The sequence below is a fragment of the Hemiscyllium ocellatum genome, chromosome 23, assembly GCF_020745735.1.
Source record: "Hemiscyllium ocellatum isolate sHemOce1 chromosome 23, sHemOce1.pat.X.cur, whole genome shotgun sequence".
Lineage (NCBI taxonomy): Eukaryota > Metazoa > Chordata > Chondrichthyes > Orectolobiformes > Hemiscylliidae > Hemiscyllium > Hemiscyllium ocellatum.
The window spans coordinates 11,829,613-11,843,991 of record NC_083423.1 but is presented as its reverse complement, the minus strand read 5'-3'; the positions used below and the strand labels follow the sequence as shown (position 1 = coordinate 11,843,991).

General features: G+C 43.9%; 1 protein-coding gene across 4 annotated transcripts in view; it reads left to right on the top strand.

Moving 5' to 3' along the window:
• The window catches only part of usp6nl (USP6 N-terminal like), a 252,354-nt gene that overhangs the window by 198,499 nt on the left and 39,476 nt on the right, over nt 1-14,379 (top strand). For all 4 annotated transcript variants that reach the window (XM_060842684.1, XM_060842686.1, XM_060842685.1 and 1 more), the window contains one exon: nt 10,717-10,782. In XM_060842684.1, the coding sequence (XP_060698667.1) occupies nt 10,717-10,782 (66 nt within the window). The remainder of the gene's footprint in view (nt 1-10,716; nt 10,783-14,379) is intronic.

The window sequence follows — 14,379 nt, the reverse complement described above, 5'->3', positions numbered from 1 at the left end:
TGGGGTTCTGTCCTGGTGGCAGTTGGAGGAGCGGGAAGTGGAGGAGATGCAGTGGAGGGCATCGTCGATCACGTCTGGGGGGAATCTGCGGTCCTTGATGAAAGAGGCCATCTGGGCTGTACGGTATTGGAACTGGTCCTCCTGGGAGCAGATGCAGCGGAGACGAAGGATTGGGAATATGGGATGGCGTTTTTACAGGGGGCAGGGTGGGAGGAGGTGTAGTCTGGGTAGCTGTGGGAGTCAGTCGGTTTATAGTAGATGTCCATGTTGATTCGGTCGCCCAAGATAGAAATGGAAAGGTCTAGGAAGGGGAGGGAGGAGTCTGAGACGGTCCAGGTGAATTTGAGGTCGGGATGGAAGGTGGTGGTAAAGTGGATGAACTGTTCAATCTCCTCGTGGGAGCACGAGGCAGCGCCGATACAGTCATCGATGTAGCGAAGGAAAAGGTGGGGGGGTGGTGCCAGTGTAGTTGCGGAAGATGGACTGTTCCACATATCCTACGAAGAGGCAGGCATAGCTGGGGCCCATGCGGGTGCCCATGGCAACTCCTTTGGTTTGGAGGAAGTGGGAGGATTGGAAAGGGAAGCTGTTCAGGGTGAGGACCAGTTCAGTCAGTCGAAGGAGGGTGGCAGTGGAAGGGTACTGGTTGATACGGCGGGAAAGGAAGAAGCGGAGGGCTTTGAGTCCATCGTGATGGGGGATGGAGGTGTACAGGGACTGGATGTCCATTGTGAAGATAAGGCATTGGGGACCGGGGAAGTGAAAATCATGGAGGAGGTGGAGGGCGTGGGTGGTGTCCCGAACGTAGGTGGGGAGTTCTTGGACTAAGGGGGACAGGACCGTGTCGAGGTATGCAGAGATGAGTTCGGTGGGGCAGGAGCAGGCTGAGACAATGGGTCGGCCGGGGCAGTCAGGTTTGTGGATTTTGGGCAGGAGGTAGAAACGGGCGGTGCGGGGTTGTGGGACTCTGAGGTTGGAGGCGGTGGATGGGAGATCCCCTGAGGTGATGAGGTTATGGATGGTCTGGGAGATGATGGTTTGGTGGTGGGAGGTGGGGTCATGGTCAAGGGAGCAGTAGGAGGAGGTGTCCGCGAGCTGGCGTTTGGCCTCAGTGGTATAAAGGTCGGTATGCCAAACAACTACCGCGCCTCCCTTGTCTGCCGGTTTGATGGAGAGGTTGTGGTTGGAGCGGAGGAAGTGAAGGGCTACACGTTCTGAGGGTGAGAGGTTGGATTGGGTAAGGGGGTGGACAGGTTGAGTCGGTTAATGTTGCGGCGGCAGTTGGCTATAAAGAGATCGAGGGCGGGTAAGAGGCCAGCACGGGGTGTCCAGGTGGATGGGGTGTGTTGGAAGCGGGAGAAGGGGTCGTCAGAGGGTGGGCCAGAATCTTGGTTGAAGAAGTAGGCACTGAGGCGAAGGCGGCAGAAGAATTGTTCAGTGTCTCGGCGCATGTTGAACTCATTAATCCGAGGGCGTAGGGGAATGAAGGTGAGGCCTCTGCTGAGGACTGATCTTTCATCCTCAGAGAGGGGGAGGTCTGGAGGGATGGTGAAAACACGGCAGGGCTGGGAGCTAGGACCTGCTGTGGGACTGGAGCTGGGAGTGGGGGCGGGGTTAGGCGCAGGGGCGGGGACAGAGATCAGTGTGGGGGCGGGGTTAGGCATGGTGACGGAGATCAGCGTGGGGGTGGGATTAGGTGTGGTGATGGAGATCGGTGTGGGGGCGGAGACACATGAGGCGTTGTGGTCATGCAGGTTAGTGATGTCACTGGGGGCGGAAGTGGCTGCGGTGACGGCAACCCAAGGGGCGGAAATGGCTGTGGCGACGAAAGAAACCCGGTTATTCCCGATCGCCGCGGGGGTCGCGAATCTGTCAGCAATGGTCTTCCTGGCGATCGTGGAGGCGGTTGTCTGGGCGGCGATCGTGGAGGCTGCGATTTATTTATTCCTAACCAACTTCAGTAAATATGATTTAATGCTCCTTTGTTTTGTGGCTGTTTGTGAGACCTTGAGCAAATTAGCTATTCTATTTCCTGATACATGCCAAAAAACTTATTTTTTAGCAAAGTTCTCTATCACAAAAGGCACTACATAAATGCAAGTTTTTAATTGTATTAGCATTGCTTGGTTGTATAGAACTTGAATATTGCTGATAAAGGCAACATGTTGCTGAAGATTTTCACCTTTCACTCATCAGGACAAAGGTAAGAATGCCAAATTTCAAACAATCTCAGTTCATACCAGAAAAGAAAATGGTGCTGATTACTTGGCGAGTTGACTTGCTATAGCTGAGATATTTCTGTGGGGCAAACAGTGGGAAACTACAGATTCAGCATGCTTCCAGGTAATTCATAAAGTTACTAAGTTTGAATATATGACTGAACAAGGGTTTGCAGAATATCTATGATTGGTTCTTTTAACAAATGTAAATGAGCAGCTTTATAAGCTTGACTGTCTTAAATTGGTTGTTATTGAAGTTGTTAGTCCATTCAAGATTGTTTAGCAAGAATTGTCCAATTATAGAATTAACATCTAAAAGTAGACATTTGTATAAGGGAAGGCAGAGGTGTAGTGGTAGTATCTCAGGACTAGTAGTTCAGAGCTTAAGTTATCTTTGTGATATGGGTTGGAATTCCATCCTGATGGATGGTAAAATTTGAATTCAATAAATCTGTAAATGAAAATTAATCTAATGGCAACAATAGAATCATTATTGATTTTCATAAGAGACCATCTGGTTTTAGTGAGTTTTGAGAAGATTTGTAGTTCAGGTTGAGGTTTTGGATGTAGGTTTGCTCACTGAGCTGGAAGGTTCATTTCCAGATGTTTCGTTACCTTACTAGGTAACACCTTCAGTGGGCTTCAGGCGAAGCAATGCTGAAAATTCATGTTTTCTACTTACATGTTTGGGTTTCTTTGGGTGGTTGATGTTATTTCCTGTGGCGAAGTCACTTCCTGTTCCTTTTCTCGGGGGCGGTAGGTGGGGCCTAACTCTGTATGTTTGTTGATAGAGTTCTGGTTGGAATGCCATGCCTCTAGGAATTCTCATTCGTGTCTCTGTTTGCCTTGTCCTAAGATGGATGTGTTGTCCCAATCAAATTGAGGATACTAGTGAGAGAGGGTCATGTCTTTTTGTGGCTAGTTGGTGGTCATGTATCCTGGTGGCTAGTTTTCTGCCTGTTTGTCCAATTAATGTTTGTTACAGTCCTTGCACGGTATTTTGTAAATGACATTAGTTTTGCTTGTTGTCTGTGTAGGGTCTTTCAAGTTCATTAGTTGCTGCTTTAGTTTGTTGGCTACCATGATGCCAAGGGGTCTGAGTAGTCAGGCTGGGACAAACATCCATCCGAGGACAAGCCAAAATGACATCACAGGAAATGAGATCACAAACCCAAACCTAAAAATAGAAAACAGGAATTTTCAGCATTACTTTGCCTGAGGCCCATTGAAGATGTTACCTAATAGGGTAACAAAACGCCTGGAAATGAACCTTCTTGCTCAGCGAGCAAACCTACATCCAAAACTATCTCTGGTTTACTAATGCCCTTTAAAATCACTCATCCTTACCTTGTCTGGCCTATGTATAAGTCCAGTTATCTGGAGTACTGTATGCAGTTTTGGTCCACTTACTTGATGAAAAATTTAATACATTGGAGGCAGTTCAGAAAAGATTCACTCAATCAGTTCCACAGATGAAAGGCTTGGAGAGGAGGCGTTAAACAGTTCAGGCCTATACTTGTTAGAATTGAGAAGAAAGAAAGGAGACTTAATTGAGGTTTCCAAGTTGTTAAAGGAGATTAATAGAGTAGATTTTGATCAGATGTTTTCCCTTCTGTGGCAATCTAGAATGGGTGGGGGGGGGGGGTCATAGTTTAGAAAATGGGAAATAGATTCGAAACAGAGATGAGGAACAATTGTATCCCTCAAAGGTCATGAATCTGTGGAATTCTCTGTCCCACAGTGTTGTGTGTGCCACAGCACGAACTAAATTTAGGGAGTAGATAGATTTGTATTTAGTAACAACTTAGTGTTACAGGGAGCAGGCAAAAAAGTGAGTTGAAGTGAAATGAGATCAGCCATAATCTTATTAAGTGGCATAAATTATCTCCTCCCGCTCACAGTTAAATTCTTCTACGCACAACAAAGTAGTTGATATTTACATGCCCTCTGCTCATCCACACGGTAGTGTGGATGAGCAGAGGGATCTTGGTGTGCATGTACACAGATCTCTGAAAGTTGCCACCCAGGTAAATAGTGCTGTGAAGAAGGCATATGGCGTACTGGCTTTTATTGGTAGAGGAATTGAGTTCCGGAGTCCTGAGGTCATGTTGCAGTTGTATAGGACTCTGGTGCGGCCTCATCTGGAGTATTGTATGCAGTTTTGGTCGCCATGCTATGGGAAGGATGTGGAGGCACTGGAACAGGTGCAAAGGAGGTTTACCAGGATGTTGCCTGGTATGGTAGGACGATCGAATGAGGAAAGGCGGAGGCACTTGGGGCTGTTTTCATTGGAGAAAACAAGGTTTAGGGGTGACTTGATAGAGGTGTACAAGATGATTAGGGGTTTAGATAGGGTTGACCATGAGAACCTTTATCCACGTATGGAGTCAGCTATTACGAGGGGGCATAGCTTTAAATTAAGGGGTAGTAGGCATAGGACTGATGTTAGGGGTAGATTCTTTACTCGGCGAGTCGTGAGTTCATGGAATGCCCTGCCAGTAACAGTGGTGGACTCTCCCTCTTTATGGGCATTGGATAGGCATATGGAGGAAAGTGGGCTAGTGTAGGTTAGGTGGGCTTGGATCGGCGCAACATCAAGGGCCGAAGGGCCTGTACTGTGCTGTATCTTTCTATGTTCTATGAAATGGCCTAGAAAACCATTCTGTTGAATCAGGCCATCACAAAATCTAAAAAGTCATAGAGATGTACAGCATGGAAAGAGACCCTTTGGTTCAACCCATCCATGCCGACAAGATATCACAACCCAATCTAGTCCCACCTGTCAGCACCCGGCCCATATTCCTCCAAACCCTTCCTGTTCATATACTCATTCAAATGTCTTTTAAATGTTGCAATTGTACCAGCCTTCACCACATCATCTGGCAGCTCATTCCATACACGTACCACCCTCTGCGTGAAAAAGTTGCCCCTTAGGTCTCTTTTATATCTTTCCCCTCTCACCCTAAACCTATGCCCTCTAGTTCTGGACTCCCCGTCCCCAGTAAAAAGACTTTGTCTATTTATCCTATCCATGCCCCTCATAATTTTGTAAACCTCTATGAGCCTCAGCCTCTGACGCTCCAGGGAAAACAGCCCCAGCCTGTTCAGCCTTTCCCTGTAGCTCAGATCCTCCAACCCTGACAACATCCTTGTAAACCTTTTCTGAACCCTTTCAAGTTTCACAACATCTTTTCAATAGAAAGGACACCAGAGTTGCACACAATATTCCAACAGTGGCGTAACCAATGTCCTGTACAGCTGCAACATGACCTCCCAATTCTCTGACCAATAAAGGAAAGCATACCAAACACTGCCTTCACTATCCTATCTACTTGCGACTCCACTTTCAAGGAGCTACGAACCTGCACTCCAAGGTCTCTTTGTTCAGCAACACTGTCTGGGACCTTACCATTAAGTATATAAGTCCTGCTAAGATTTGCTTTCCCAAAATGCAGTACCTCGCATTTATCTGAATTAAACTCCATCTCCCACTTCTCAACCCATTGGTCCATCTGGTCCAGATCCTGTTATAATCTGCGGTAACCCTCTTCGCTATCCACTATACCTCCAATTTGGTGTCATCTGCAAACTTACTAACTGTACCTCTTGTGCTCGCATCCAAATCATTTATGTAAATGACAAAAAGTAGAGGGCCCAGCACGGATCTTTGTGGCACTCCATTGGTCACAGGCTTGCAGTCTGGAAAAACAACCCTCCACCACCACCACCCTCTGTCTTCTACCTTTGAGCCAGTTCTGTATCTAAATGGCTAGATCTCCCTGTATTCAATGAGATCTAACCTGGGGATTTACCCACTTTTAACCGTTTCAAGACATCCAGCACTTCCTCCTCTGTAATCTGGACATTTTGCAAGATGTCACCATCTATTTCCCAACAGTCTATATCTTCTATATCCTTTTCCACAGTAAATACTGATGCAAAATATTCATTTAGTACCTCCCCCATTTTCTGTGGCTCCACACAAAGGCTGCCTTGTTGATCTTTGAGGGGCCCTATTCTCTCCCTAGTTACCTTTTGTCCTTCATATATTTGAAAAAACCTTTTGGATTCTCTTTAATTCTATTTGCCAAAGCTATCTCATGTCCCCGTTTTGCTGTCCTGATTTCCCTCTTAAGTCTACTCCTACTTTCTTTATACTCATCTAAGGATACACTCGATCTATCCTGTCTATACATGACATATGCTTCCTTTTTCTGAACCAAACCCTCAATTTCTTTAGTCATCCAGCATTCCCTATACCTACCAGCCTTCCCTTTCACCCTGACAGGAATATACTTTCTCTGGATTGTCATTATCTCATTTCTGAAGGCTTCCCATTTTCCAGCTGTCCCTTCACCTGCGAACACCTGCCCCAATCAGCTTTCGAAAGTTCTTGCCTAATACCATCAAAATTGGCCTTTCTCCAATTTAGACCTTCAACTTTTAGGTTTGGTCTATCCTTTTCCATCCCTATTTTAAAACAAATAGAATTATGGTCACTGGCCCCAGAGTGCTCACCCACTGACACCTCAGTCACCTGCCCTGCCTTATTTCCCAAGAGTAGATCAAGTTTTGCACCTTCTCTAGTAGGTACATCCACATACTGAATCAGAACGTTTTCTTGTGTACACTTAACAAATTTCTCTCCATCTAAACCCTTAACACTATGGCAGTCCCAGTCAATGTTTGGAAAGTTAAAATCCCTGACCATAACTACCCTATTATTCTTACAGATAGCTGAGATCTCCTTACAAGTTTGTTTCTCAATTTCCCTCTGACTATTAGGGGGTGTATAATTCAATTCCAATAAGGTTATCATCCCTTTTTTATTTCTCAGTTCCATCCAAATATCTTTGATTTCAAATTTGTTTTAAAAGAAGTGACAGATGATGCCTGGGAAGAAACACGTTATAAGACATGTACTTTACTCCAACCTCATGGTCCCACAACCCCGCACCACCCGTTTCTGCCTCCTGTGCAAAATCCACAAACCTGACTGCCCCGGCCGACCCATTGTCTCAGCCTGCTCCTGCCCCACTGAACTCATCTCTGCATACCTCGCCACGGTCCTGTCCCCCTTAGTCCAAGAACTCCCCACCTACGTTCGGGACACCACCCACGCCCACCACCTCCTCCATGATTTTCGCTTTCCTGGCCCCCAACCCCTTATCTTCACTATGGACATCCAGTCCCTATACACCTCCATCACCCTCACAAAGGCCTGAAAGCCCTCCGCTTCTTCCTTTCCCACCAACCCAACCAGTACTCTTCCACTGACACCCTCCTTCGACCGTCTGAACTGGTCCTCACTCTGAACAACTTCTCTTTCCAATCCTCCCACTTCCTCCAAACCAAAGGAGTAGCCATGGGCACCCGCATTGTCCCCAGCTATGCCTGCCTCTTCATCAGATATGTGGAACAGTCCATCTTCCGAGCCTACACTGGCACCACCCCCCACCTTTTCCTCTGCTACATAGATGACTGTATTGGCACTACCTCGTGCTCCCACGAGGAGATTGAACAGTTCATCCACTTTACTAACACCTTCCACCCTGACCTCAAATTTACCTGGACCATCTCAGACTCCTCCATCCCCTTCCGAGACCTCTCCATTTCTATCTCGGGCAACTGACTCAACACGGACATTTACTATAAACTGACCAACTCCCACAGCTACCTAGATTACACCTCCTCCCACCCTGCCCCCTGTAAAAATGCCATCCCATATTCCCAATTCCTTCGCCTCGGCCGCATCTGCTCCCAGAAGGACCAATTCCAATACCGAACAACCCAGATGGCTCCTTCTTTTTCAAAGAGCACAATTTCCCCTCAGATGTGGTTGATGATGCTCTCCACCGCATCTCCTCTACTTCCCGTTCCTCTGCCCTTGAACCCCACCCTTCCAATCGCTACCAGGACAGAACCCCACTGGTCCTCACCTACCACCCCACCAACCTCCAGATACATCGTATCATCCTTCGTCATTTCCGCCACCTCCAAACAGACCCCACCACCAAGGATATATTTCCCTCCCCTCCCCTATCAGCGTTCCGAAACGACCACTCCCTCCGCAACTCCCTCGTCAGCTCCACCATCAACCCAACCTCCACTCCCGCACCTTCCACTACAACCGTAAGAAATGCAAAACCCGCGCCCACACCTCCCCCCTCACTTCCCTCCAAGGCCCCAAGGGATCCTTCCATATCCATCACAAATTCACCTGCAGCTCCACACTCATCTTTTACTGCATCCGCTGCACCCGATGTGGCCTCCTCAACATTGGGGAGACAGGCCGCCTACTTGCGGAACATTTCAGAGAACACCTCTGGGACACCCGCACCAACCAACCCAACCACCTTGTGGCTGAACACTTTAACTTCCCCTCCCACTCTGCCAAGGACATGCAGGTCCTTGGCTGCCTCCATTGCCAGACAATGGCAACACAACGCCTGGAGGAAAAGTGCCTCATCTTCCGCCTAGGAACCCTCCAAGCACAAGGGATGAATGCAGATTTCTTCAGCTTCCTCATTTCCCCTCTCCCCACCTTATCTCAGTCCCAGCCCTCGGACTCAGCCTTCTTGACCTGCAATCTTCTTCCCGACCTCTCTGTCTGCACCCCCTCTCCGGCCTATCACCCTCACCTTAACCTCCTTCCACCTATCGCATTCCCAATGCCCCTCCCCCAAGTCCATCCTCCCTACCTTTTATCTTAGCCTGCTTGGCACACCTTCCTCATTCCTGAAGAAGGGCTTATGCCCAAAACTTTGATTCTCCTGCTCCTTGGATGCTGCCTGACCTGCTGTGCTTTTCCAGCAACACATTTTTCAGCTCTGATCTCCAGCATCTGCAGTCCTCACTTTCTCCTATATACTTTACTGTAGTTCTCTTTCCTCGGTTTAAGACTTGTTATGCTATATTTATATTGCAGCAGCCACTCTTGAATTGATAACAACATTTTACTTTCTAACTAGGCATTGCCAAGTTCCTTTTCAAGTACCTGCAAAAATATTGCCCAGAAAGAAAACCTGCACACCTAAACTTCTCTGCCAATGGCTAAATTTTGAAGTTGGCAGCATTGGCATCTAATTACCATTTGAAGTTCCATTTAGAGTTGAGGTGCAATTTCAGCATCCCAACAAACTAGAATTCACTTTGCAGTGATGCTAAAGTTACTTTTCAAATGTAACATTGGTTATTGTCAACTAACTTTTTAATAAGCCAGCTTTTGCAAAACACTTTCTAGAACACAGGCATAGGTTATTTTATAAATGATGAGAAAATTAATAAATACAAAGGGGTCTGGGATTGCTAGTACAGGATTTTCTAAAGGTTGATTTGCTGGTTGAGTCCGTGGTTAAAGAAGCAAATATAATGTTGTCATTTATCTCAAGAGGCTTGCAATGCAAAAGCAGTGATGTGCTACTGAGACTTTATAGAGCTCTGGTTAGGCCCCATTTACAATACTGTGTCCAGTTTTGGGCCCCACACCTTAGGAAGGATATACTGGCACCGGAGCGTGTCCAGCGGAGGTTCACATGGATGATCCCTGGAATGGTAGGCCTAACATACGATGAGCGGCTGAGGACCCTGAGATTGTATTCATTGGAAGGTTATGGAGAGATCTAATAGAAACTTACAAGATAATGCGTGGCTTGGAAAGGGTGGACACTGGGAAATTGTTTCCATCAGGCGGAGATACCAGGACCCATGGGCACAACCTTAGAATTAGAGGGGGTCAATTTAGAACAGAAATGAAGAGACATTTTTTCAGCCAGATAGCAGTGGGCCTGTGGAATTCGTTGCCACGGAGTGCAGTGGAGGCCGGGACGTTAAATGCCTTCAAGGCAGAGATTGATAAAATCTTAATCTCACAAGGAATTAAGGGATACGGGGAGAGTGCGGGTGAGTGGTGTTGACGTGCCCATCAGCCATGATTGAATGGTGGAGTGACTTGATTGGCCAAATGGCCTTCCTTCCACCCCTATGTCTTATGGTCTTATCCAAGTTATTTACTTGGATGCTCACTGTAAGAAATTGATCCAACCGCAAGTTTGGATCTTTCTGGAAATGGAGTCCTGATGCAAGCTCTCCAGTATCAGCAGAATATGGATTAATGGTAATTAACGGGCAGCTTGCCAAGAATGACGGAACTAATTTTCCCATTGGAAGGAAAGTAAGGATGTAAAAACAGATATAGAACAAAATGAGAGAGAAATTCCACGTTTTTCCGAATAATTTCTCATTGGATCAAAGTTTGTCACCTTTAATTTAATCTTAACTACTTTTTTGAGACTATTTCCTGATTCAGAACAATGATACGTGTAAATGGTAAGGGACTGTGTACACTAATAATTGAGTGGGGTAATGGAATAAATTCATTGATTTATTTTAAAGTTAAAGGACTTTATGACATATGCAAGTAATGTCTTTCTTGTTTATGAAAAGCGATGGAATAATTTAAGATGGATTAATGCTTTATTTTTATTTAACAAAACAGGATTCCCAGGATGTGTTTACAACTTTGTATACTATGAAGTGGTTCTTCCAGTGTTTTCTGGACCGTGTAAGTATGGGGCTGGTGGCATGTGGATGGGGCATCTTTATTTAACTGTGGTATGTACAGTATTTGTTTAAATGGCATTAATGTTGCAGCCAGTTTATACTTGGTCCACATAATTGTGGATGTGAGACTCTCACAAACCAGGAATTGTATTGAAAATTGAATTGTTCACACATGCAATTCTCTCTCTTTTGGATGATGTTCTGTGGACATTTGAATTATAGCCACCACATCATCTAACAATACTTTTATTATGTGTAAATACAGCTGACATTTGAGTGTTTTGCTAAATGCAAACCTTCTACAGTTTTTCTTAATGCATTTCCCAATAATTTAAAAATTATATGGGCAAGAAAGCTTGAGGAAATTACAGATTGTCTCAGTGGAATATTGGACTAAGTCACATTGTCCTAGGTTTTCCAAGTTAAAAAATCTTACAAGGATCTTTTGGTAAAAGATGGGAATATTGGTCAGAATTGCCAGTGCAAATGTCCTTGAGTAATTCCTTCTGGAAGGTATTGTTATGATCAAGGTGGGAGGTTTTCTTCTTGATCCCCCTCCTCCACTGGTCGCGACAAATTTTAAATTTAACAAATGTAGTGAAAAGCCCTATTACCTTGGTTTTCAAGTGTCTGATTCAGTATTAGAAACAATTTAGCCAGGTTTCTTCAGACAATACTAAATAACAAACTTGTTGCAAATATACTTACTCAAATAAAGCTGTAAATGTTAGTGACAAAAAAAAGACTCTGCAAAGAAAGGTATAACTTGTATTCTAACATCCCAAACTTAATATGAGGCAAATATTGGTAACTGACAAATAATGATTGAACACCCTACAGAACACATCAAACAGCAATTGTGATCAAAGCAGGTCCAACACATTTTTCGTCGGCCTCCCACCAATGTTATACTGTACTCTGTCAAATCCCATTAACATTTCACAAGGGATTCCAATTTTTTTTGGCAGCTTGGCCTAGAAATTCTCTCTGCTGCTTCATCGTTGTGGCCTGCCTGAATGACTGACTGTGCACTGTCGGGTGCTTCACCTTTATTTCTTGGGTCTACACTTTGCTGAAGTTCAGATTGTAAGAATCCAGCAATTACTCACGGGCATCCTCTAGATTTCTACAAACAGCAAGTTTCAACAAATCAGTACCACTTGAGTTTGTTTCTTGAGCTTTCATCTGGCTCAGTTGCACAACTCAAGTACTGCTTGGGGGTTTTCTTCACCTTTGCTCAACGCTGCATTGAAATATAAGTAGCACATAACTTCTGAGCCTCCACAGCTTCCAGGACTTAACTGCCTACTAACTCCTCAAACTTTGTCCTGAATTTTAACAGCACAGAGACATGCAATTTATTTTGACTCCTCACCGAGACCGCAATTGCACAGATACACAGACTTGATGTAATTCAGTTGCCTATTCAGCAGTACAGTTTAATAGTTTTTAATGCATGGATCTTATTTTTGGCTTATGTTGTCATTGTCATCAACTAACTGTGACCCCTGAACTATTTTGAGTAACCAATTGGAAATTTCCCAGTAAGTCAACTCTTGTTTCTCGGGAGTATTGAGCGTATCTAATATTTTGGAACAGTCAACTGGAGCATTTGGCAGTGGGACTCAGTACAGGGACTGTCCCCTGAATATTACAAAGTTCACCGAGTACTAGCTTCTACAGTATAAAGTAATTCAACATTAAAATAATTCCTCACTGTGAATTAATATTAAACAAGGATGGAAGTTAACAATGATGGTTACTTAGGAATATATGCCTAGACCAGAATTGAATCGCCCCTGAGTAATGTGCTGATGAGCTTCTGCTGTCCATAGATCATACATTTTCAAAAAGAAAGTTGGGGGAAAGAAAGAATTTGATTTTTTAAAAGCAAAGTTACAACATTTCTCATAAGATTTCTTCGTCACTGGCTGAATTGTGTATATTTTTGTATTGTTTCAATATGTTAGGGACTGTCAATGCATAAACGAAGAAATTTGAAACTAAGTCACAAGATTTCACGTTTTTAAACAAAAATAATTTTTTTTCCTGTGCATTAAATTTAACTAAAGCAAGCTCAACACAATACTTACAAAGACTTGTGCTTTAAGGTCAATTACACAATTTAGTTTACCTACACCCAAATGTTTTCTTACTTTCTAAAGTCTTTTAAGATTTGTACATTTCTTTTTTTGAACAATACTAAAGATATATCACAACTGTCTTGAATTTAATTTGGTTTCATTTCAGTGTTCCAGCTGATCCCTAATGTGTAATATTTCATGGGTCCCTTATGTTTAGTATTTGGCTAAATGAAAATACATTTTAAAAAAAAAACATCATGACTGTGGATTCCATAGCTGAAGTATGGGCCTCTCTTTCTGTCATTTATATAGTGACTTAAAATACCAGAAACATCTTTGGTTTCCAATAGCACACTGCTATAATTTCAACCTGCAACCATCCTGATTACTTGCAAAACACCCAATAAAACAATATGACTTGTTTTTCACTGAGAGAACTCTGGTAGATTTCTTCTTTTAGCTTCCATTTTTGATCTTTGCCAACTTTATCTTGTGTTGAATGCCAGTTCCCAGTAGCAAAACTGTCATGGATTTAGTGAGTTTTAAGAAGATTTGTAGCTCAGGTTGAGGTTTTGGATGTAGGTTTGGTCACTGAGCTGAAAGGTCACGAGAATTCCTATAAGTATGGCATTCCAACCAGAACTCTATCAACAAACACATCGAGTTAAACGCTATCGACCACCCTCTTAGAAAAGGAACAGGAAGTGACTTCACAGGAAATAACATCACCAGAGGAAATGACATCACCAACCCAAAGAAACCCAAACATAAAAATAGAAAGCAGGACGTTTCAGTATTGCTTTGCATAAAGTCCACTGAAGATGTTACCTAGTTAGGTAATGAATCGTCCGGAAGTGAATGTGTCATGGATGCTGGATCAAGCATTTACTCTACAGTAAGTGTAGATCTAACTTTATCTCCAACTTCTTAAGAAACTACAGTTATACAAGACCCAAAGCTGACACCGTTTCCAAGCTGTTTTTCCAAACATCAACCAGCCTTGTCTGTGCCTTAACGGAATCTCACTAAGTTCCCCTCATTTCTAATGCATTCTGCCACATACGATTCTTCCTGGAAAGAAATGCAAATTAATTCCGTTTTTATTTCCAAATTATTTCTTAATTTGGGAATAATTCATGTCCTTCGCTTCAAATAACTGCAGACATCATGACTTCAGTTCTTTAATTAAGTAGGGCAACTTGCCATTTTACAATGTGCATCCTTTTACTTTATCCAGAACTTACAATTTTTTTTAAGTCCATGGTTTGACAGCCTGTCAACTTTTACCAGAATTTTTCCCACTATCAGTTCTGACCTTAGGCATACCTGACAGGCTCTGAGAATAAAATATGAACCGTTTCCAGAAGATGTCAAAGATTTCCTGCCACTTCCATTTGATTGGCTCTTGTTACGGCACCTTATGACTTACGTTATGGTACCTTGTCCAGGTGATTCTATAGTTAACACATTTTCTTACAATGAGTGATAAAAAGCTTTTTAACCTTGGTAAGTAC